Genomic DNA, 24,903 nt, shown 5'->3' with positions numbered 1-24,903 from the left:
AGCTTGCTTTCGTGCTAACACCTCCTAAGAGACTGGAGATAACCTTTTCGAAGTCTACCTTGCAAGCCATTTGTAATCCACAAACCTAAATTAATAATACAAAACCCAAAACTATTTTTTTTCAGTTTAATTTGTTGCTTTTTAAGAATTCCTGGGTGACAAGCACAATTGTTGGTTGGTAGACAAGAGATGTGTGGTTTTGACTACATAATGCCAGGGAGAAATCTGAAAACTGCCTCCAATCAAACCTAACATTTCTTCTGTAGGACTATGCTCACATCCATGGAATGCAGTTTAATTTTTTTTTAATCTGTAATTTCAGCTTGTCCTTATGCTTTTCCAGCCCCCAAAGATATACATTTGCTTCGCTGTGTCCTGCCACGAACAGGCCACTTCGCCTCTTTAGCCGTGTGTGTGAGGAGGGGGGCAACGTTTGAACAAAAAGAGACATTGAGCTGCTGGCAATCGGCTCCACCTGTTGAGGTCAGTTGGCTTCCTGGGTTGGCCGGCTTCGTCCTCCAGGTAAGGCTGGACTGCCTCCACTCCCTTTTAAAGAGCCCCCGAGGGGCTTCGGGGCTCCGCGCACGCAGCTGCCACACCTGCCCAGCGGCCTCGCCCCGGCCCGGCCAAGGCAGAGGTCCGCATGGCAGCCACCACGACACTGCACAAAAGGCAGCACTTGTCGCAGGGAGCCAGCGGCCGGTCACGAAGCTTGCAGCTCCCGGCGCCGGGGCATCCCTCGCCTGGCCAGGGCGAGCCCAGGTGCGGCGAGGAAGAGGCGGAGGAACAGAGGGAACAGAGGGAGGAGGGCTCCACCACGCGCGGAGGAAGAAAGCCTGACTCATGAGGTGGCAGCGGCGGTGGGCTCCTGGGAAGTGGAACTCGTGATGCTGTTGCTGAGGAGAGAAGCTCATCCTCCATTCCGCGGGCGCGCACACCGCTCCCGCCCCGGGCCCGCGCGGGCCGCGTGGGAGAAGCGCGGACACACCTCGGCTGCGCGCGCGGCGTGGCGCCCGCCCCGCCCCGCCCCGCCCTGCCCTCGCCGGCAGCCTCTCCGCACGACCCGGATTCGCTCGCTAGCCTAGGGGCTCCCCACCCCCACCCTGCTCCACCCACCCCGCCCCGCCCCGCCCCGCCCCCACCGCCTCCGGCGTCCGCTAGCCTTCGGCAATTTCCGTGAGGACAGCCCGGGCTCGGCTAGGTCCGAAGACTTGCCGCCGCCTCCTTCCCAGCCAGAACCGGCTTTATGTCTGCGGCGCCGGGGCGCATGCGCAGACGCCATCTTCCCGGTCCCGCCGCTGCCCCTCCCCCCGCCGCCCCCTCCAGCCGGCGGTCGCCCCTCCTCCTCTTGCGCTGGGCGCTGGTCCCTCCTCCCCCGAGGCCGACGCCGCGAGAGACCGGGGGATACGGCGGAGCCTGCGAAGAGCACTAGTAACAACCACTACTGCCCCCTCCCCGCCCGACACCCTCCCTCGGAACCCACCCACTCCCCCGCCCCGTGTGCAGACACCGACCAACCCCACCTCTCGTTCCTTTGAACGGCGTCGGCTGCAGTCGCTGCACCAGCCCGTCTGGCCACCGACGCCGCCGAAGAAGGAGCCGCCGCCGCCGCCGCCCGCGGCCCCCTCCCTGCTCGACCGCCTCCCTCGCTCCCTCCCGGCGGGCTGAGGACGAGCCGGCCGGCCGGCGAGGAAGAGGACGCGGGCTCGCCCCTCCGCCGCCAGCGCACGTCCCGCCGCCCTCCGGGGAGCTCGGGCGCCGGCCCCTTCCTCCCCGGAGGACGTGCGCCGAGCCGAGCGCCTGCCCCGAGGGACGAAAATGCTCGGGCTCCATGGCTGCCAGTGATGGAGCGGTCCCTGGGCTCCCGCTGCCACCACCACCACCGCCGCCGCCGCCGCCGCCACCGCGCCCCGGCCGCGCTCCGCGAGGACCCGGCGTCTCTGCGCGCCCGCCCGCGCCTCGTTGCTGGGCTCACCGTACCGGGCGCCCCGCCGCCGTCGCCGCCCCGCTTGCAGCCTCGCCGCCGCGGCCAGCGTTTCCTCCCGGAGCAGCCGCCGCGAGCCCAGGGGGTTTGAGAGGGTCCGCCGGGCGCGGAGGGAGGGCCGAGCGGGGTCGGCGAGGCCGGCGGGGGGAGGTCGCGGCGGCGCTGGCTTGAGCTCGGGCTCCGGGCGTCCGCCGCGCCGCGCCGCGCCGGGGTCGGCCAGGGCCGAGCGACCCCTGGTTCCACGCAGCCTGCGTGCGGGGCGGCCGGGGGCCGGGGGCTGCGGTGCCCGGGGACGTGGCCTCAGGAGGTGGGCATTTCTCGCCCTCCCTGGGCTCCTCCGGGCCCGCACCCCACGTGAAGCGGGCGGAGAGGGGTGTGCGTGTGTGTGACTGGTGGGGAGAGTGAATGGCGGAGGACTGAAGGGGTTCGGCTCCCCCAGCCGCCGCGTTCACCTCGGTCCATCCTTCTCGAAGCGAGTCCTTGGAGGCTGGAGCGGCCGGCACCCTGGGCAGAGGAGGAGGAGGAGGACTCGCGCCGGGCGGAGCGTCAGGTCCCGTTTTCCCATCCGGCCTCCCGATACAAAGATTACGGTGCAGAAGGAAATTGCACTCGCCTCCTCCGCCCCCCGATACCCAACACAATGCACCAGCCGCCCGAGGCCACCGCGGCCGCCGCAGACATTAGTGCTAGGAAGATGGCGCACCCGGCGGTGTTCCCTCGAAGGGGCAGTGCTGGGGGCAGCGCCTCCGCGCTCAACGCAGCAGGTACCGGCGGGAGTAGCGCTGCCACATCTTCGGAGGATTTTCCCCCTCCGTCTCTGCTCCAGCCACCGCCTCCTCCTGCAGCATCTTCCACGTCGGGACCACAGCCTCCGCCTCCACAAAGCCTGAACCTCCTCTCGCAGGCTCAGCTGCAAGCACAGCCTCTAGCGCCAGGCGGAACTCAGCTGAAAAAGAAAAGTGGCTTCCAGATAACCAGCGTTACTCCTGCGCAGATCTCTGCCAGCATCAGCTCCAACAACAGCATAGCGGAAGACACTGAGAGCTACGACGACCTGGATGAGTCGCACACGGAAGATTTGTCCTCTTCTGAGATCCTTGATGTGTCACTTTCCAGGGCCACCGACTTGGGTGAGCCTGAACGAAGCTCCTCGGAAGAGACGCTGAATAACTTCCAGGAAGCTGAGACACCTGGGGCAGTCTCTCCCAACCAGCCCCACCTTCCTCAGCCTCATTTGCCTCACCTTCCACCACAGAATGTTGTGATCAATGGGAATGCTCATTCGCACCACCTCCATCACCATCATCACATCCATCATGGACACCACCTTCACCATGGACACCATCATCCATCCCATGCTGCTGTGGCCAGTGCATCCATTCCTGGAGGGCCACCCTCAAGTCCAGCGTCTAGAAAACTCTCTACAACTGGAAGTTCCGATGGTGGCACGCCAGTTGCACCTACTTCTGCTGTCTCATCGACTGGCTCACCTGCACCTGTTATGAGTAACATTCGTGCTCCAAGTGCTGCAGGCAGTATAGGTATAAATTCTGTTATTGGCACTAATGCAACGAATAATGCTAACGTTGTGGCTGGGGGTAGTTTCAGTCCTCATGTGACAAGCAGCATGGTTGGTAATGCTAATATAAGTTCAAGCAATATTCCTGGCGCTGCTAGTGTAAGTGTTGGGCCTGGAGTTACCAGTGGTGTTAACGTGAATGTTTTGAGTGGCATGGGCAATGGTACTGTTTCTTCCTCTGCTGTTATTGCTAACAGTGTCCCTAATGCAGCTGCAGGTATGGCTGTGGGATTGGTTTCAAGTCAGCAGCAACCAACAGTTAACACATCCAGGTTCAGAGTTGTGAAGTTAGATTCTACTTCTGAACCCTTTAAAAAAGGTAGATGGACTTGCACTGAGTTCTATGAAAAAGAAAACGCTGTGCCCGCTACAGAAGGTGTGGTGATAAATAAAGTGGTGGAGACTGTCAAACAGAACCCCACAGAAGCATCTTCAGAGAGGGAGAGCACTAGTGGGAGCTCAGTGAGCAGTAGTGTCAGCACACTGAGTCACTACACGGAGAGTGTGGGAAGTGGAGAGATGGGAGCCCCTTCTGTGATGGTGCAGCAGCAACAGCAGCTGCCAGTGCTTCAGGGTGTGGCCCTCCAGCACGTGGAGTTCACTAGTCCTGCTCCTCAGAGTCTTTCAGCAGTTAGTATACCACAGAGTATTTCTCAGTCACAGATGTCACAAGTACAGTTACAATCTCAAGAACTGAGCTATCCACAAAAGCAAGGTCTTCAAGCAGTACCTCTGCAAGCCGCCATGAATGCAGCGGCTGGGATCCAGCCGTCGCCTGTGACCGCTGTTGGTGTAACTTCAGCTACAGGTCAGCAGCCTTCCATTTCCAGTTTGGCTCAACCCCAACTGCCATATTCTCAGACGGCTCCTGCACTGCAAACCCCCCTCCCCGGGGCACCACCCCAACACTTACAATATGGACAGCAGCAGCCAATGGCTTCTACACAGATGGCTCCAGGCCATGGTCAATCAGTGACTCAAATTCCTACTTCAGAGTATGTACAACAGCAGCCGATTCTGCAAACAGCAATGTCCTCTGGACAGTCCAGTTCTGCAGGAGTGGGAACAGGAGCAACTGTGATCCCTGTGGCCCAGCCACAGGGGATCCAGCTGCCAGTGCAGTCCACAGCAGTACAGGTCCAACCTGCAGGGGCATCTGGCCAGCTTATTGGCCAGGCTCAAACGGCTGTGTCTGCTGTACCTACTGGTGGTCAAATTGCAAATACTGGTCAACAAGCAAACATGCCTACTGCAGTGCAACAGCCTGCTCCCCAAGTTCCACCTTCAGTTACTCAGCAAGGTGCTCCTCCATCTTCACAAGTAGCTCCACCTGCTCCAACTGGGATTATTCATCAGGGAGTTCAAACTAGTGCTTCAAGCCTTCCTCAACAGTTGGTTGTTGGACCCCAGAGTACCTTGGTAACAACTGTGCCTCCCCAGCCACAGGGAGTAGAACCAGGAGCTCAAGGAGTTGTACCGCAGCAGCAGTTGCCTGCAGTTAGTCCTTTGCCCTCTGCTAGTAGTATTTCTGTTGCAAATCAGGTTAGTTCAACTGGTTCTTCTGGAATGCCTTCTGCCCCAACAAACTTAGTTCCACCACAAAATATAGCACAACCACCTGCCACCCAAAATGGTAATTTGGTTCAAAGTGTTAGTCAATCTCCCTTGATAGCAACTAACATAAATTTGCCTTTGGCACAACAGATACCACTAAGTTCTACTCAGTTCTCTGCACAATCATTAGCTCAGGCAATTGGAAGCCAAATCGAAGATGCCAGGCGCCCAGCAGAACCCTCCTTAGTCGGTTTACCTGAGACTATCAGTGGTGACAGTGGGGGAATGTCAGCAGTTTCTGATGGGAGTAGCAGCAGCCTAGCAGCCTCTGCTTCTCTTTTCCCGTTGAAGGTGCTACCGCTGACGACACCCCTGGTGGATGGCGAGGATGAGAGGTAAGACCATGCTGTCTTTCTGCAGACATTCTGCAGATTCAGACTGAATCTAGAAGCAATATATGTGGACAAAATAAGCAGAAAGCATGATTTTAGTTTTGTATGTAAAAGTACATATTCATGGTAAGTTTTCTAGGTGAGAGTGCTACAGAGTGATTTCAGAGAGGCTAGCAAGTGTAAGTCATGTACATAATTTCAGATTAGTTATCCAGCATAGGTTTACCAGCATAGGCCTGAAGGTACCAGGTTGTTTTTATTATTTGTAAAATGCTTTTATAATGAAAAGAAGTTTAAATTTGGCTAACCCACAAAGAATTCTTTGGACTTTCTGAAATCCTTATGGTCATCTGCTGGTGGGGGTTGTGGTTTCCATATTTGTTCTCTCTTACTAGAAGAGTCCTTTTTCTGTTCAGCGTTTGATCTTAGGCTGTGAAAGATACTGTTACCTGCTTTTCCTAGGCAGACATTGTAGGAAGAGATGACCTCATCTGGGTTATATAGGTTGACCTCATACTGTAAATAACCAGCTTTTGTAAACTTAATTTAATGCTGACTTTATCAAAACAGAAAAGGAATGGGAATCTTAGGTTTTGAGGGAGGAACACATACACTGTTTAACTCAATTTATCTTTATCTTTGACGGTATGCTGTACATTTTTCTTTTACATAGTACAGCAAGGTGGTAGCCATTTTAGAGTGAAGTCAATCAGTCTTGGAGGCCTGAATTTACAGGCATGAAAAGAAGACTTACACTAATCTATCCCACCCGTTCCCTCTTTCCTTGCCAAAATACATAAAACCTGAAATTATATCATTTCACCACTGTTTTTTCCAATTACATTGAAAAGTCCTATGCTAGTCACACTGACTTAAATTCTCTGAAGTTGACTGCCTAGAAAAGCTGTGAAACCTTGCATCTTTTTAATACTTCCTTAACACCTAGTGGGTTTTTTAAATTTTTTACAAATGCTTTTTTCACAAATTTGCCAGTCTTGACCACCCTTGATCAAAGTATCAGTGGTGAAAAGTCTGTGACTGGGATTTTGAGAAGGCATGCAAGATACGTAATTATTTAGTATTAGTTGGAGAGTTTGGAGATTGAACTTTCATCAAACCAATTGAAGCACTTATAGTCTATATGTATACTTGAGAGTTTTTCTTTGGGAAAACAGAGCATATTACAAAAGAGTTTTTAATTTCAGGAATAGCAAAGAAAGGCCAAAGGTTTGAGTGAGGTGTCATGGTTTTTTTTGGTAAGCTGTTTAAAAGATAAAAGGTAAAAGGCATAGTAGTAGAAACAAACTAAAATTTTGTCTTTCAAAATTTTAATTTTTCTGGGCTGGAGAGATGGCTTAGCGGTTAAACGCTTGCCTGTGAAGCCTAAGGACCCTGGTTCGAGGCTCGGTTCCCCAGGTCCCAAGTTAGCCAGATGCACAAGAGGGCGCACGCGTCTGGAGTTCGTTTGCAGAGGCTGGAAGCCCTGGCGCGCCCATTCTCTCTCCCTCCCTCTATCTGTCTTTCTCTCTGTGTCTGTCGCTCTCAAAGAAATAAATAAATAAAATTAAAAAAATTTTTAATTTTTCTAATAGTCATATACTTAAGATCTTGTTAGTAATTAAATGTTTTCCATATCCTTCTACAAAACTACTTTAAATAGATTTCTAGGAGGTAGTTTCTGTAAAAGCCCAATTATAATTACTGTTCAACCTTTAATTTTATCTTTATCATTCTGATCCTCACCTGCAATTTTAAAGAATTATTTACTCTAGTTTTTGTTTCTTAGCTCAAAAGGGTGTAATCTGAGTGGAGTCCTATTAAAGTAGATATGTAATGTAGATGCTGAGTTAAGAGAAATGAAAGATGGGGACATAGAAATGAAAGCCAACTGTGAGTACGAACCTGCCATAATTTTCTTAATTACTGTTTGTGCACTCTTGGTATGACTTTCTCTTGTTTTCCTGGCATTGGGTAGGGCTTTTCAAAACTTGGCTGCTTTAAATAGTTAAAATCAGGATGCTACTTAGAACTAGTTTGTAGCTGGAGGGTGAGAGCTCCAATTGTTAACATATTAGTGCAAAATCATTCTCCAGATAGATGGTAACTGATGTAAAGATTTATGAGAGCAAATTATGTAAAAGAGTTTGGAGTTCTAGGAAGGGACAAGAAGAAATATGATGAAATATTTGAAGTAACAATCACTCTAGGTTGTTCTTGAATTTGAGTTTACTATACATTTGAACTTTTTATTAGTTGACATCAAAGTTGAGTCATCAAAACTAGAAAATTGTTTCACAGGTATCCTTCATAGTCTGTAAAATCAAAATGTTTTACCCTTAAAGGACCTGTAAGGTCAGAAAGCTCCTTTTTAATTGTGTTCTACTACACTTTATTATTTTATCTCACCGTCGTTTGGAATTCCATTTAAATTTGCTGTAAAAGAGTATTTGAGAATATGTACAAGAGAAAAACGTCATTGTGAAGAATAATTCTATTTACCTTTCTTCCCTGTGTTAATGTCTCACTTGCATCTTCTAGGGTTTGTTGCCATTAGTCTCCTGTGAGAGAAAGCTGTAACCAGGAAGTATGTTAACATACGCCATTGGTGGTAGAAGAAGAGAGAGTGGTTGGGTATTCATTACTTACCTTCTGTGATAATACTTGAGCACTTAAAATTTAGGTGCTTATTAGACATGTGGAAAGTACTTTGACTTTGCCCCTTGTCTGCTATTAAAAAAAAAAAAGAAACCATAGAGGTTTTAAATATGGAGCAAGGCAATAAGTTTAACACGATTTACTTTTTAAACAAATAATTCTTTTCTTTTTTTGGTTTTTCAAGGTAAGGTTTCACTCTAGCTCAGGCTGACCAGGAATTCACTATGCAGTCTCAGGGTAGCCTCTAACTCATGGTGATCCTCCTACCTCTGCCTCTCAAGTGCTTGGATTAAAGGCGTGAGCCACCACACTCGGCTTAAATAGTTTTTCTTCTTTTTTAAAATATATTTTATTTATTTGAGAGAGAGGATAGGCGTGCAGGTCCTCCAGCCACTGCAAATGAACTCCAGATGCATGCGCTGCTTTGTGCATCTGGCTTATGTGGGTCCTGGAAAGTCGAACTGGGATACTTTCGCTTTTTATTCAAACGTCTTAACTGCTAAGCCGTCTCTCCAGCCCCCTCAAATATTCTTAATATGAAGGACTTGGGATCTCTGAGCCTTTAAGATGAATTTAACCTGTTTAAAATTGGAAAAACAGAGCTATTTCACAGTAGTGTTTTGTAACTGTTAGTACAGCCTTATTTGAAATTTTTTAGTTCATATATTCTTTAAGGCCAAGAATCCCTCAGAAGGACTCTTTCCCCCAAGAGATGTTTCCATAGGACTTTTTACTGTTTTTCTATTTAAGCACTACGTATATTTGATTATAGCTAGGTTTACCAGTCTTTACCACAAGAATAAGAGTCCCTCAAGGATGGGACTAGGTGTTGCTTTGAATAAATTAAGTAAACCTTTTTCCTCAGCTGTTCCTATCATGATAATACTTACATTGTCTGTCATTAAGTCCAGCTATTAGAAATGCAGGCTCTAGTTTATGCAATAGATAGACAAGAAATAGAATTACTTGCCGTCCTCTTCATTGTTTCTCGTTAAGTGAATTGGTATCTGTTTTCTAAATACAGTGTGTGTTTCGTAGGAGTTCCTCAAACGTACGAGAGTGAGTGCTTTCTTATAAAATAGGAGTAACATTAGTAAACCGCTGAGGATGGTAGTTAGTACTTACAATATGTAAGATGCAAGAGCACCACTTCAGCATCAGCTAGTTTAACTTCCTGACCCTTTCTTCGCAGGCTTCCTTCCTAGCAGCACTGCGCCCTCCTTCAGACTGTACCTATCTCCCAGGCTTGTCTCGCTGCTGGGCTTGCAGCCTTCAGTGATGGTTGGCAGCGTGGACTCTGGAGTAGACTGCCAAGGTTTATCTTGCCTCTGTCACCTGCTAGTTTTATGTAACTTTGGGTCACTTAACCACTTTATGCCTTAGTTTCCTCATTTAAGACAATGAAGGCAGTAGAATTTCTCATATGATTCTAACTATATTAACTAATTGAATTTAGAAAACTTTTAAAAACTTTAATTCATGCTCTTGGTGTTTGTTAAACTGTTCCATCTCAAAAACACAGTTCTTTGGTGAACAGTAGTGCCTAACTTCTTACCAGTCCTCTTTCTTCCCAGTGGCTATGAGTGTAGAAGAGGACTACTCTTCTGTCCTGTACCAGTTCCGGAGGTGCTTCCTTGCTCCCACCCTGTCCTCAGCTGTCTGCTCTGTAGCAGGAATGGGTTCTTCTCTCAAATAGCCCCTCTCAAATAGCCCCTTATCACTTAGTCTGTTTGCTCCAAATTGTGTCTCCTCTCTCTCCAACCTTCAATTTGTGTGTGTTCTGGTCTCCATTTTTCTTAATAGAGTTCTTCCTCAGCTGTCTGGTGATTCATAATGTGCTTGCACAGAAGTTCAAGAAGACTAAAGAATTAAGTAGAAATTTCAGCATGATTTTTTTTTTTTTTTTTGGTTAGTGTATTTCTTTTTTTAAAAAATTATTTGACAGAGAAAGAGGAAGAGAGAGAGAGAGCGGGTATGCCAGGGCCTCCAGCCACTGCAAAAGAATTCCAGATGGTTGTGCCCCCTAGTGCATCTGGCTAATGTGTGTCCTGGGGAATCGAACTTGGGTCCTTTGGCTTTGCAGGCAAATACCTTAACCACTAAGCCATCCATCCCTCCAGCTAAGCCATCCCTCCAGCCCATGTTAGTGTATTTCTTTACATATGAGTGTGTGATTGGAGTTCATTGTCCCCACATTTAGTTTTCTCTATGTCTCTAATTGTATATATCATTAGGTATTTCATTTTTAATGCATGTGCCACCATGCCTGGTGACACTATTTTTTAAACAACATTTTATTTATTTGAGAGAGAGGAAGAAAGTGGCAGAGAGAGAATGGGTACACCAGGGCCTCTAGCCACTGCAAACAAACTGCAGACACATGCACCACCTTGCCCTGGTCCTTAGGCTTTGCAGGCAAGTGCATTAACCACTGAGCAATCTCTCCAGCCCCTGATTAGAGATTTCAATATTTCAATACCAACCTCAGGGTCCTGTCTATCTCCCCCCCCCCCCACGGGACGTCTTTCTCTTAGCTCTCTGACCTCTGTTCTTGACTGATTGCCTTATAGAGTTGTTATCAATTGTTACCCTAGGGGTCCTCTTTTTTCTGTGTTGGATCTTTGTTTTCCATACCTGATACTGTTTTCATTTTTTATTTTCTTGGCATTTTAAAGTGGCTTTAGTTTATTCTGATACTTGTTTGATTATTTAGCCTGCAAAGCCTAAAGACCAGGGTTTGATTCCCCAGTACCTGCGTAAAGCCAGATGTACGAGGTGATGCATGTGTCTGCAGTTTGTTTGCAGTGGCTAGAGATCCTGGTGCACCCATTCTTTCTCTGTCTTTTCCTTCCTCTCTCTCAGATAATAATAGGGTACCAAAAGGGGAAATTCCATTCTTGTCTACTTTTCTAGTGTTGCTCTCTAGACCTACCTTGTGTTACTTTGTGCATCTGGCTTATGTGGGTCCTGGGGAATTGAACCTGGGTCTTTGGCTGTGCAGGCAAGTGCCTCAACCACTAAGTCATCTCTCCAGCTCAGAGACTTTTTCTTAAATTAGGTGTTGATTACTTCTTTCTGTTTCTCTTTTTCAAGTTTCCAAGTTGTTATTTGAACAATGAGCCTTCTTAACTGAGTTTATTTTTTGTATGGTAGGGTCTCACTCTAGCCCAGGCTGATCTGGAATGCACTATGTAGTTTCAGATTGGCCTTGAACTCAGAGTGATCCTCCTACCTCTCCCTGTCTAGTGCTGGTATTAAAGACATGAGCCACCACACTCAGCTTCTGCTTGACTGAGTGTTTGATCTTGTGTTTGTGTATTTAAAAAAATTTTTTTTTTTATTTATGGGAGAGAGAGAGAATGAGAATGGGCATGCCAGGGCCTCCAGCTACTGCAGAGGAACTCCAGACACATGCACCACCTTGTGCATCTGGCTTACGAGGGTCCTGGGGAATCAAACCAAGGTCCTTCGGCTTCACAGGCAAGTGTCTTAACTGCTAAGCCGTCTGTCCAGCCCTGTATGTGTATTCTTGTGTGAGTGTGGGTATGTGCACACCATGGGCCACTGCACATGTATGAGGTCAGAGGAGTCAGGTGTTGATACTCACTTGCTACCTTGCTTGAGGCAATGTCTCACCGTTTATCCCTGCAGTAGCCTGTCTAGTTGACCCATGAGGAGTCTCCTCCTTTGCCCACCTTGCCGTAGAAGTGCTAGGATTAAAGGCGTTCATGCTACTGCATCTAGCTTGATATGGGTTCTGGGGACCTGACCTCAGGTCTTCATACTTTCATGGCAAACAATTCATTCACTGAACCACTTCCCCAGTATTGTTGACTATTCCGTTTTTTTGTTCTTTGTTCCCTTTTAATTATGTTGTAGTTTAATAATGATAATAATACTTAGCTGTGTGAATATATAAAAATAAGAAATTTTTGGTGTTGCTGGGCGCAGTCTTGCATGCTTTTGATCCCAGCGCTCCAGAAGCAGGAGTAGGAGGATCACTGAGTTCAAGGCCAGTTGAGACTACATAGTGAATTCAGCTGGGCTAGAGCTACCTTGAAAAACAAATAAGTGTTAGATATTTTGGGTTTGTATTTTCAGATAGGGTGTCCTTGTAGCCCAGGTGGTCTTGAAATTGCAGTCTTCTGCCCCAGCTTCCCAGGTGCTGGGATTATAGGTATGTGCCACCATTCTTGGTGTTTTTAGTTTTCTTTCTGGGTGGTCTTGTTTTTCCCAGATTTCATTTTCTCATTTGTCTTAGTCCTTATTTTTCATGATATACTTGTGATTTCGATACTTGGTAATTGTGTGTAAGAGTAAGAAATTAAATTACTGATCAGAAATTCTCAGCAAAGCTTTCCAGGTGTTGACTTCACTATGTAGTAATCTGGCTAGACTTTTTGTTTGGGAGCTCTTAATGTACTGTCATTATTCATTTTTAGGTAGTTAGGCTTTTACTTTAAGTCTTACCCCCACCCCCAGGTAGGGTCTCACTCTGGCTCAGGCTGACCTGGAATTCACTATGTAGTTTTCAGGGTGGCCTTGAACTCTCAATAATCCTCCTACCTCTGCCTCCCAAGTGCTGGGGTTAAAGGCGTGTGCCACCACGCCTGGCTACCCTTATTACTGTTTTTTTGATTAGGGCTCTCTCTGTAGGGTTTCTGAGGAGGGAGAAAGATATAGCATAAAAAAATCATAAGAACCCCAGGACATGTATCTTTACTTCACCCTGTTTTCTTTCTATTTTCCTGCCTTCTGTTAGGCTGATTTGTTTAGTTCTGAAAATTTTTTTTTTTTAACTTCAGACAGTATTTGAAGGATTTTTGTTTGCTTGTTTACACTAGGGTCTGGACCAGTGGTGTTGGTTATAATCTTCCTTATTTTAGGGAACCTGCTGTTTATCCCACTACATAGTAGATACGGTAGTGGGAATTCCTCAGCCTTTGGGGTTTTCACAGTATAAATTGGGTTTGTTCTTTTCTTTCTCCACTGTTTGCTAAGGATTTGTTTCTTTTTATTGTTTGCTTTCTCATTTGTCACTCAAACATCTGTCCAATTTCCAAGTTTAGCTAATTTTTTTTATCATTCAAACTTATTTTTGAGATAGGATTGTTAAAAGGTAGATGTGATTTCTTGGAAAGATGGCTTAGCAGTTAAGATGCTTGCCTGCAAAGTCAAAGGACCCAGGCATCATACTCCAGGACCCACGTAAGCCACATGCACAAGGTGACGCATATGTCTGGAGTTTGTTTACAGTGGCTGGAGGCCCTTCTCAGAGACTATTTTAACTTTGAAAGATAAATAAGTTCTTTATAGATTATCATAAAACGACACTATTTTCTCCTTTCATAGAAATAATTGAGAATTTTGTTTTTGTGAGCCAAACAGTGATTAGTTGGCTTTTTTAAAAAGTAAGTATTGCATTTTATTCTATCTACTTATGTCTGTATAATAAAAATCCTCTTAACAACTTAAATGAAACAAAAAAGTCTCTATTAAAAATTGAATTGGGGGCTGGAGAGATGGCTTAGTGATTAAGGCCCTTGCCTATAAAGCCTAAGGACCCAGGTTCGACTTCCTAGATCCCGTATAAGCCATATGCACATGGTGGTGCATTGTATCTGGAGCTTGTTTGCAGTGGCTAGAGACCCTGGCACTCCTATTTTCTCTCTTTCTCTCTCTCTCTTGTGTGTGTTAATAAATAAACTTTAAAAAAATGGAATTATAGGGCTGGGGAGATGGCTCAGCAGTTAAAGGTACTTGCTTGCTTGCAAAGCCTGAAAGTCTGGGTTCAGTTGCCTAGTACCCATCTAAAACCAGATGCACAAAATGGTGCATGTGTCTGGAGTTTGCAGTGGCAGGAGGCTTTGGTGTGCCCGTTCTGTCTGTATATCTACCTCTTTCTTTCTGTATGTCTCTCTATCAAATCGACAAAATACTAAGCAAATTAAAATTAGTGTTCTTTCTGCTTTTGACTGTGGTAGATTCTTTGCACATAATGTCTAGCTAAGTGTTGTCTTGGAAGGCCTTGATACAGTGCCAGCTGTTAAAGTAGGCGTTTAACTCGTCAAGCGCCTCTTGATTGTGTTGAGCTTTTTCCTATTAATCAGTTTTGTAAACATTGAGAACTTGTTTAAAATTTCTATGATCACTATGGCCACCTGTTACTAAACCCATGAAGTACAGATTGTTCAGAGGGAAAGGAACTATGAAAGATGGTTGGCAGTGGTCAGAATTAGCAATGAATGTTGTTAATGATGGGTACAAAATGGAAGTCAAAAATAACTAAGAGTTGAGGTCTTCAGTTTAAAGGAATAATAAAAAGTGGGACAATGATGTCATATTGTGCTCATCATTGGCTAATTTTAAGATTCCCTACAGATTCTCCCCCGCTGTTTGTAGACTGACAGTGTTAAACACGGCTGTCTGGCATACAGCCATGTTGTGTTGTATGGCTTGGTTCAGTTATGGGTTGACTTTAGATCATGGTAAGTAACACCTCTTTTCTTATCTGTAGAGCCATACAGGTTACTCTGCTTCATGGGCATATGACAGATGAGATAGTGCCCTATTTTTCTAGGCCTCCCAGATTATTTTTGTAGTAGTGGCTGACTGCTTAGGTTGGGGAATTATTAGTGTGTATTCAGATAAGAACAAGTAGCATATTAACTAGCTAGGAGGGCTTTGAAGGCATATACATACAGTTAAAATAATAGCTATGTTATATGTTTAGTGCTGATAGTAAAAAGTCTTACTGAATTTGTGTGTGTGTGTTCATATGCACACAGATGCATGTGTCCTGTGCACACATGTGCAGAAGCCAGACAAGGACATGTGTCTTCTTCTATCTCTCTTCTGCCTTAATTCCCTGAGCAATCTTTCACTGAACCTGGAGCTCACTGTCTCTGCTAAACAGGCTGACCAGTCAGCCTCAGCAATCCTGCCGCCACCCCTCGCTCAGTGCTGGGGTTACAGGTATGCACTGCATTCACAGCTTTTTACATAAGTGCTCGGGATTGAACTCAGGTCCTGATGCTTATGCCCTTCACCCACTGAGCCATCTCGTCAGGCCCTGGATTGTTTTTCTTAACAAACCACTTTGAAATAGATTATGTTCTCTTGAGTCCTAGTATCTTGCAGTTGATAGAATTTCTCTGCTCAAGTTTCACTGAGAAGAAACTGACTCAAGTTCATTTATTCAGTCTATAAATATCACACTCTGTGAGGTAGTATGTGCTTGTTTATAGGCTCAGAATAATTTAGCAGTAGTAATAGTAGTGGTGGTAGTTTTGAATGAAAATATCTTAAAATCATAGTACCCATGCTCCATATTATTCGAAGAACAGCACATGTATTAACTTACTTTATTTCAAAGCACCCTTATGGTTGTAGTACTGTTTTCCCCATTTTACAGATGAGGAAACTAAGGATAGACATTAAGCATTCTATTCAAGGTCACATAACTGTTAAGTGGGAGCTGGGTTTTAAGTGTAGGCCATCTGGTTTGGAGTAGGTACTTAGTGATTGCTGTGTTCTTCTAGCATGTGATCTGAACCAGGATGTTCTGTTTCCTCACTCAAATCAGTTTCAGTACATTGGGAGTCACTGGGAACTGTTGCAGCTTAGCCTGCTTTCTGTTGCTGTGCTAGAACTACGAATTTATAAAGAGCAGACGATAATTTATGAATAGCTCCCGGCCCTCATGGTTCTGGAAGCTGGGAAATCCCAAGATCAACGGCTCATTGCTGTGGACCTGGTGCTGATCCTTGCATTTGCTTGGCAGAAAGCAGGATACTCATGCACAAACAAATGAGGCAAAAGTGAGAGAGAGAGAGAGGGAGAGAGAGTGCGAACGAGCATTTTCATAACAACCATGATAACAGTCTGGAATTAGTCTAGTCCTGAGCAATTACCTGTTTACCTTTAATGGCCTTCTCCATACTACCACTGTAATCAATTCCAGTGTGAGTTTCTGAGGGGACAAACCATAGTATGCTGATGCTACTAAGTCATTATAACGTTCCTTAGACTACTCTGGGGTGTTTAGGTGTTGGAAATTGGATGGGGTTGCTATTCTTACTCCTATACTGAAGGATATAGGATCCTTGAGAGCAGTGACCTTGCTCGTCTAGTTTTACTGTATTCCTAGCCTGTGCAGCAGTGCTCAAATAGGTGAATTTAAAACATGAACTAGAAAAAAGAGACATAGCCGCAGGATAGGGATAGAAACATCCCAGTATGCTTTATCTTGCGGCCATTAGTTTTATAGATAGTGTTAAATTCTCTCTACCCTTTCCCTTCCCTATCAAGTGAGAGTTTCTCGAGCAGGCACTAGGTGTAAGTCATTATGTCTAGTCATGATATAGGCAGAGTGGATATGAATCATTATCTTTAATAATGATACAGGCTAAGATGTAATTAAACATGGTTCTTGTCTACATGGATTGTGTAAGACATATACATGGGGAAATTATGTGACAATATAAAGGCTAAGGAATAGTTTAATAAACATAAAATAAGAAGTCAGAGAATCTTTTTGTTACTTTTGCAGTGACTGGTCTCACTGGGAAAGATGGTAAGAACCTGCTTTATACGTGCTAACACTCCACTTATCTAGAGGTTAAACATGGTAGCCTAATCCTGGAGAACACAACTCTGCAGTGTAATGGCCACAACAATTGCTCATGGGCTGGGGTGTAGCTAGGTGGTAAAACCCTTACCTGACATGCCCAAAGCCCCCAGGTTCTATTTCAGCATGGTTAAATAAGTAAATCAAAAAAGTTGGGTCATGATGTACAGAGACATTTATTGTACCAATAACTGTGGGCTAACTCCACAATTCACGACCCATATACCTCAACAAGGAGGGGCCATTGGGGAGGGGTAGGTCACGGATGAGCCTAATAATGGTATCAATCTGCCTGTACTTGCAGAATAGAAAACTAATTAAAAAACTAAAAAAGGAAAAAAAAAAAAAGAAAAAGAAAAAGACTGCTTACAATTTCTGTAACCAGTAGAGCTAACCCTGCCCCTAAGCCCTTCTCACCAAGCACTTCTGGGTCTCTTTTGGGCTTCTACAAACAGTCTTGCATTTGCTACTTTTGTCATTTTAAAGCAGGTTTAAGAAAAGAGAAAATAAATGGGATCATGAGGCATATCAGATGTCATAAGAATATATATTACTGACGTGGAGGTAGGTAGTAGAAATTTTAGGGAAGCCCCGAAGAACTATAATGTATGTATTGAATGTTACTAGTTGAAAGTTAGGTGCTGGCCAGGCAGGGCCAGGCCATGTGGTACACACCTGTAGTCCCAGCCCTGCGGCCAAGGCTGGATAGAGAGCTTGGGCTGTGGTGGTGAGACCCTGTTCAAAAACAGGGAAGGGGGATGTTGAGCATGCTATTTCAAAGAAAAATATAGACAAAGAATACATTTCAGTAATAATTACTGAATCATGGACTGGTATGAAGAAATTACTCTGTCTCTGCCTCTAAGGTGTTACTTCTCACAGCTATATCACTTTTCTGCTTTGTGCTACTTTTTTCCTATTCTAGATATGATGGAGACTTTAGTGTAGCAAGAATATTTGGTAAAATATTTGTAATATATTTTGTTGAAAAGGTAGGCCGTTAGCTGCAGAAATTACAAAGGATCTTTATAGTAGTATTCAGTAGTAAAATCAGAAGCTCCTCATTAGTGTTTATACTTAAGTATTCATTTATTTAACTTATTTTTTGAGACAAGTAAGTAGCCCACACTGGCTACTACACTCAGCCCTAATTTAATTATTAATCATAATTCCTACTTTCATCTGTTAATGAGAAATATTGATTAACATATTTTGAAATAGTACAGGTCTTTTATCATTTCTTTTTCTTTAATGACTAATACAAGCATTTCAAGTATTATATTTTTCATCCTTTTAAAAAATGGACATTCTGCCAAGTGTTGTGGCGCACACCTTTAATCCTAGCACTTAGAAGGCAGAGGTAGGTTTGCCATGAGTTCAAGGCCAGCCTGAGACTACATAGTGAATTCCAGGTCAGCCTGAGCTAGAGTGAGACCCTACCTCGAAAAACCAAAAACGAGAGACATTCCAGTTAACTTTATTCTTTAAGGAAGTTTTTGCTTATGACTGTGTTCCTTTTCTTGGTTGTGCTCTTCAGATAATTTTGTTGTAGTATTTTTAACAGTTACACATTCTCACTTGTTGAGAAAATAGTCTTGTTTTAAAAATTACATTTTACACATGGCATGCAGTGAAGTTTGCTTCAGTAAATGTACTTTTAAAAATAAGATGCTTTCATAATGAGCTTTATAAATTCAGTTTTCCAAGCCAAGCTGTATCCAGTTTTATTAAAGATGCTTTTCATAAACAGTCATGGTACTTCAGGCATGGGCAGACACTCATTAACATTCTACAAGAACTTTCAAACTTCCTTCTTGTATGGATTACCAAAATCAGAAAGTTGCTGTAAATTCCATTGAAGTCTTCATGTGATGCTCTCAACAGAGAATGCTTAGAGTGAGGGTTGTCATTTCACACGAAGCATGTTGTTAAACAGCTTTTCACAGGCCAACCCTGACTTTCAGGAAATGAAATGAAAATGGCAGAATTATTACTCAGAAAAATTGACAATCTTTTAGAAAAGGTACCACTGTGAGGAAAACATCAGTTATATCACTGCAATGTCCAGATCAGCTGACACATGGGCAAAACCAATTGTTAAGGGATCAGGTCCCAGGAGGTGTCTGGTTTTCTTGTTTTATTTTTGTTGTTGTTTTGAGCTGGGGTCTCACTTTAGCCCAGGCTGACCTGGAATTAGTCCCAGAGTGGCCTTGAACTCACAGTGATCCTCCTCCTGCCTCCTGAGTGCTGGGAAGTTTTAAGGCAGTTAAATCTATGTTGATGGTGGAGGGGGAGAGGATAAAAAGGAATTTTAAGTTTTCTCATGGTACAAGGCCCAATCCAACATGACTGTTGTGTCAGAATCAGTTAGTTCCTCATCCCAGGATCCAAAAGGAATCAAAACTCGCTGGAAAAGTGTTTTCTTTCTCACTCTAGCCTGGGAGACATTCTGTTAGGGAAACATGTTCCTTCCCCACCCTAAAACAATGAAGTGTTCTGTGTGCTTAAAAGTGAAAGAAAAGCCGGGCGTGGTGGCGCAGGCCTTTAATCCCAGCACTCGGGAGGCAGAGGTGGGAGGATCGCTTTGAGTTCGAGGCCACCCTGAGATTCCATAGTGAATTCCAGGTCAGCCTGGGCTACAGTGAGACCCTACCTCAAAAAACCAAAAAAAAAAAAAAGGTGAAAGAAACAAAGCTGTGCATTTTTATAAAACTCGATAGAAATAGTATATAGTCACTATATACTATATAGTCACACTTCACTTAGCTCTCAGCATCTCCAGCTTTCTTACCTTTCTCTGTTTTGGCATCTCCACATTCTGCAGGGTTACTCTTGTCCTTGCCCTACGTTCGTTGCTCTGGCCTTTTCTTTTTGGTTTTTCAAGGTAGGGTCTCACTCTAGCCCAGGTTGACCTGTAATTCACTCTGTATTCTCGGGGTGGTCTCAAACTCACAGCAATCCTTCTACCTCTGCCTCCCCGAGTGTGCTGGGATTAAAGGCGCGTGCCACCACACGTGGCTGCTTGGGCTTTCAAGCAACTTTAGCAGACAGCCTTGAGACTCCTCCTCCTCCGCTTTATCTCCTTCACCATTCGCTGGGTGTGGTATAGGTGCTGTCTTTGGTGGTCCTCCCTTCTTCATACAGCTTCCTAAATGAACTTCTTTGCCTGAGTTTTTTATTGTTTCTTCAAGTGTCTTCCCTTGGGTGCAAAGGTGATGAGATATGTGAGTTGACAAAGACCTTGGTTTTGTGTACAGTGATGACCATGGCTCAGGGACAGTGAGCTCAGCCGCTGTCTGAGCTTTCCTTTTCCTCTTTCCAGAGGCTTTTTCAGGTGTGGGTCACCAGGGTTCTTTCAGAGTCTGGGACAGGACCATGTCTCGGTTTACTGTAGAATCACAGGATGAGGTGTGTGGCTGAGTCCCAGATGTTTTCCATGGTTTTTGTGGGTTACCGTCCTTTATCGTGACCCACCAAATGGCATTCAGTTATGAAATGAAATGACAGCAGCATGTGTACATTTGCATAACTGCTTATATTCATTATTAGGGATTTTTACCAGCTTTGAAGTTCCAGTCAAGAAGGGTAAATAGACAATGAGAAGATGGGAATGTGAATTTAAAATAATTAGGAATCTTAAAAAAAAATTTTTTTTCAATTTTTTGAGGCAGGCTCTCACTCCAGCCCTGGTTGATCTGGAATTCTATAGCACAGGCTGGCCTTGAACTCATGGTAATCCTCCTGCTGCAGCCTCCTGAATGCTGGGATTAAAGCCATGTATCACCACTCTTGGCTCAAAATTAGATTTCTTACATCTGTATCCCATAAAAATAAAAATATGTTACCACACACTAATCCTTTTAGGAATCTCTGTAATTAATAATCATTGAGGACATACACTACTAAATTGACAACCACTTTAGCCCTTTTATTTGTAACTTCATATAAGATTAATAAGTTTATAATAGACTTGCAAATTAGATGAAAGAAAGTTGTAACATTTCTTTTATTATATTATTATAGTTAAGGTGTTGTGAAGTAAAATAACTTGGCCACATTTTCTACCCCAATGGGTAACAATTTTATATTCATAGCTAAATATTAAACTTTGAATTTGGAAAACTTGCAAGTAGAATTACATTCTAAAAGAAAGAAATAACTAGAGACATTTAGTTTTCTGACATGAACATATTAGTGAATCAGATAGGTAGCCTTCTATTGGTCTCTTGTTTTTTTTTTAACCATAAACTAATCAAGTTACATTAAAATACTCTTAGAATACTCTTAGTTTTAATTAATTGAATGATAATAGCACATTTTATAACTCAGATCTTTAACTTTGAGTTGTTACAGTTTCTATTCATATCACATGCTTGCTATTTGAACTTTAAAGAAATCTAACTTAATATGAATGATGTAATATTGCATTGAAAAATGAGGTTTGTTTTATCTTTTTGCCCCCTTAGACTGGAAAGTAAAGTTTAATTTTTGCTGACAGTTATGCTCGGTAAATTTTGTTCATTTTATTGTTTTTCTGTTTCATAAATATATGTTGGGGCTTAAAGAAGCAATTGGAACCTTTCTGAACTGTACTCAACAGTAAAGACCCAGGGGGCTGGTTTAGAAGGCTCTCATGCAACAAGGTCTCAGACATTCAGGTAGCTTTTCACTTTTTTTGTTCGCTTTATTACTGAATAGTCATACATCTTATTTGCATGCTTCATTGTTTTTTACTTCTCACTAATAGGAAGTTCCTAAAAACTGCTAAAAGCAGTAGTAATATTTAGTCCTTGTGCAAATTTGAGTGCGTTCAGACATCATACTTCATGTACTTTTGTCAGGCTGGCTGAGCGCTCTGATTCCCCAGTCCAGGTGAGCAATCACTGAGGAGAGGAGATTGTTTTAACTGAGTTAACTTGTAAGATGGATAGCCCAGTGCTAATTTTGGCTTTTTTCTTTATCTGAGTTCAGGTATTTTTCTAGTTGTACTGATTCTTAGCCATGAAGCTTTATAGCAGCTTGTTAGCAATTGATCTAGGGCCTGGGGAAATGGCTTAGTGGTTAAAGACATTTGCTTGCAAAGCCTGCTGACCTGGGTTCAGTTCTCTAGTCATCCATTTAAAGCCAGGTGGGCATTTATTTGCAGCAGCAAGAGACACTGGTATATACTCCCATGTGCAAATAAATAAAAATTTTAAAAGTTGATCCAGTATTTTAAAAAAGAAAGCTTTTAACAAGTGGGCTCTGGCCTAATGAAATCAGATTATACTGTACTTGAGCTTTTACATAAGGGACTTAAATGCCATTGGAACCAGTGGTCTGAGTTGGAGGTTCATCATATGAGATGGGAAACCTAGGAAGGGAACAAACTATTAGCAGAGACGGAAAGGTATGAATTGGTAATTGTTGAACAAGGGCACTGTTCTCTTATTCTCTACATCATAAATCCACCAATGCGAAGTGAAAATAATTCTAAGTTAGTTTGAGCAAGTGTCCCTCAGGCTGAAGGCTTTTTTTTTTTTCTCATTTTTTAACAGTACTCTCTTCCTGATAGCATGAAGATGGAGTTTTTCAGAAGTGTTTGTTGAATGCTTACTATATGCCTTGCACTTAGCAGACATACAAACAAGTCACGTTGTCAGGTGTTTTGAGTAGTACTTTGAAGAAGAATTCTAAGGTCTGTGTGTTTCTTCTGCATTACCCATGCTTAGGTGTCACTCCATGCCTGCTGAGCATGGTGCTTCGTATTCTAATTGGTTAACTGAACAAAGCTACTGATGAATGAGCATATAGCCCAGTGAGGTAGAGTTAATATAGCCTTGGCATCAGGTCTGGTATCTAATTGTGTGAACTTTGAAGCCCCATTTCCTTACCTGTTCTTGGGGTGGTTAATAGCTATCGTGGCACTGTTTGAGGGGCATTAAAGGTGGCAACATATGCAATGCATCTAGCTCAGCTCTTTGTAGCTCTGCATATGGTGGCTGCACTTGCTGTGCCAAGTAAGAGACATTCCTTCCTTAAGAGCTGTAAGTTAAAGTGAAAAGCTGCATGTCTGAGACCTTGTCGCATGAGAGCCTTCTAAACCAGCTCTCTGGGTCTTTGTGACTCTGTGTGCTCTTTCTCACTGGGTTCCTAAGTGGACTAAGCCTCAGTGTGGCTGCTTCTCAATTCTGAGAATGGTTCTGTAGTGCTTCCATTCTGGACATAACTTTTAAAAAGCTAGCTGAAAAATAAATAAATGTTAATTCTGTAATAGGGATTTGTTTTCTGACTCCCATTCTCCTAGGACTCTCTATAACTAAGTATTTGAGAAATGTTTTGAAAAATGTTAAATTCACAAAAACAAAAGTTTCCACAAAGCAGAAATATAATGTCATGTAGCAGTAGTAGGTTAATACTCCAAAATAGAACCATTATTTGGATCAAGTAAGTGATTTTCAAACTTTATTTTAAAGATTGCCTTAGGTGGGCATATTTCCCCAAGATTATCTATTCCATCTTTAGACCTGCATGGGACTGATCAGTGTGTTTTAATCAGGTAATGTGTCACTGTGTTAGATTTTTTTTTTTTTTTTTTAGGTTTCGGAGATTCATTGAACTGGATTTTGAATTGAGTATAAACTTCTAAAACGAGTGTTTTGTAATACTAGTTCTTCAGATGTGAACAACTTAGAGCACAGGATTTTGAATATCAGCTGAACTCAAATTTTGAAGGAAGAATGGAGTCTTGTCTCATTTCTTAGAAATGCCATAATCTGTCATTACTTATGGATGCCACACACGCTGCGATTTACCGAGATAGATGAAGGAAAGCGCGTTAATTAGCCTCATTTCCTGGTTGAGGTGGTGGATCTCTGATTTGCTTAAGTAAGGAATGGGAGTTTTTGTAGCACTGGCACTCTGCAGGGCTGGCTTTTATGAGGTTTTTACTGATAGCCAATCCAATATGAAGTCAGTTCCCCAGCACCCCTCCAAATCTCTCATTTTGAGACAGGTTCTCATGTAGCCCAAGCTTGCCTTGAACGCCTTCTTAGTCCCTCCTGTCTTTAACCTCCTAAGGCTGAGATTACAAGTGAATGTCTACATTCTGTTTCTTAAATTGTTAGTTAGTATGATCTTTTTTCCCTTGCATGTTTCCACCATTTTCTTTCTGGTAGTATTTTGCTTTTCAGACATCAATTGTGACTACCAAAATTTTATTTTCAAAATGTTTGAAAACTAGAAATATGTATAAAGACTATGATTAGTTAGTAAAATACTAGGGTTAATTTTTTTCCATGATTTTAAATACAAGATATCAAGTTGGATAACTTACTTTAGGGGTTGTGTGATCTGATTATTGCTTAAAAATCAACCTCTTGGTAAGCAGTTGACAAACACAGTCTTTTTAAATTTTTGATAGTTGCTAGTGTGGGCCCTGAGGTTCACAATGACACGGGAATGTTCTTTCTATTAGGGCTGGTTTATAAGAACGATTGGACTAAACTTTTATTTACATGACCACATTACATACATCTTTGTTTTCAGGGGGTGTTACCTAGATGTAGAGACTGCTTCAATACCTTTCATGCTATTTTTATTGTAGCCTTTTATTTTGAAATAATTTTAAATCTAGTCAAGAAATTGGTGGCAAAGAATAGTACACAGACCCCTCATAAAGTGTGGACCACCCAGTTTTCCCTATGTAGATCGCACACAACCTTAGTACACATGTAGAAATTAGGAAACGAATATTTAGACAATTTTGAACTTTGACATTGTGTCCCATGTGACCTTTTTATGATCCTGGATTCAGTCTAGGTTCTGAAATTGTACTTTTTTCATGATCCTAACTTTTTATTCCAAATTAGGTTTGCATTCTTTCTATGCCTCTTGCAACCTTGACACTTTTGCAGAGAACTAAACTATACTGGTGCTTGGATTGTACTAGTACTAAGAGGACTAGATTGAACTAGTACTTAGATTGGCTGTCACTTTATGTTCATCTGATATTTTCTTTTCAGTTCTTTGAAATGTTATTGACAATTTCCACAAATAAAAACAACATATCATGATCATATTCTCCTCCCATTGTTTCACCTATTGTTTTCTTATGACCAAATTAAGAATA

General features: G+C 43.4%; 1 protein-coding gene across 8 annotated transcripts in view; it reads left to right on the top strand.

The window, feature by feature from the left end:
• Nucleotides 1-2,217: 2,217 nt before the first annotated feature.
• Nucleotides 2,218-24,903, top strand: part of Tsc22d1 (TSC22 domain family member 1) — a 102,818-nt gene continuing 80,132 nt past the window's right edge. For 2 of the 8 annotated variants that reach the window (XR_006636329.1, XR_006636330.1), the window contains exon 1: nucleotides 2,222-5,512. Coding sequence is in view for 5 of the 8 variants with exons in the window: in XM_045146447.1 (XP_045002382.1) it covers nucleotides 2,625-5,512 (2,888 nt within the window). In the remaining 3 variants the exon portion in view is untranslated. Of the gene's footprint in view, nucleotides 5,513-24,903 lie in introns of all 8 variants that reach the window. The other 6 variants (XM_045146449.1, XR_006636331.1, XM_045146450.1 and 3 more) reach the window with 6 other exon arrangements.

The sequence above is a fragment of the Jaculus jaculus genome, chromosome 3 (genome assembly GCF_020740685.1).
Source record: "Jaculus jaculus isolate mJacJac1 chromosome 3, mJacJac1.mat.Y.cur, whole genome shotgun sequence".
Lineage (NCBI taxonomy): Eukaryota > Metazoa > Chordata > Mammalia > Rodentia > Dipodidae > Jaculus > Jaculus jaculus.
Note: the sequence above shows the minus strand (reverse complement) of the source record. Positions and strands in the feature narration are given on the sequence as shown.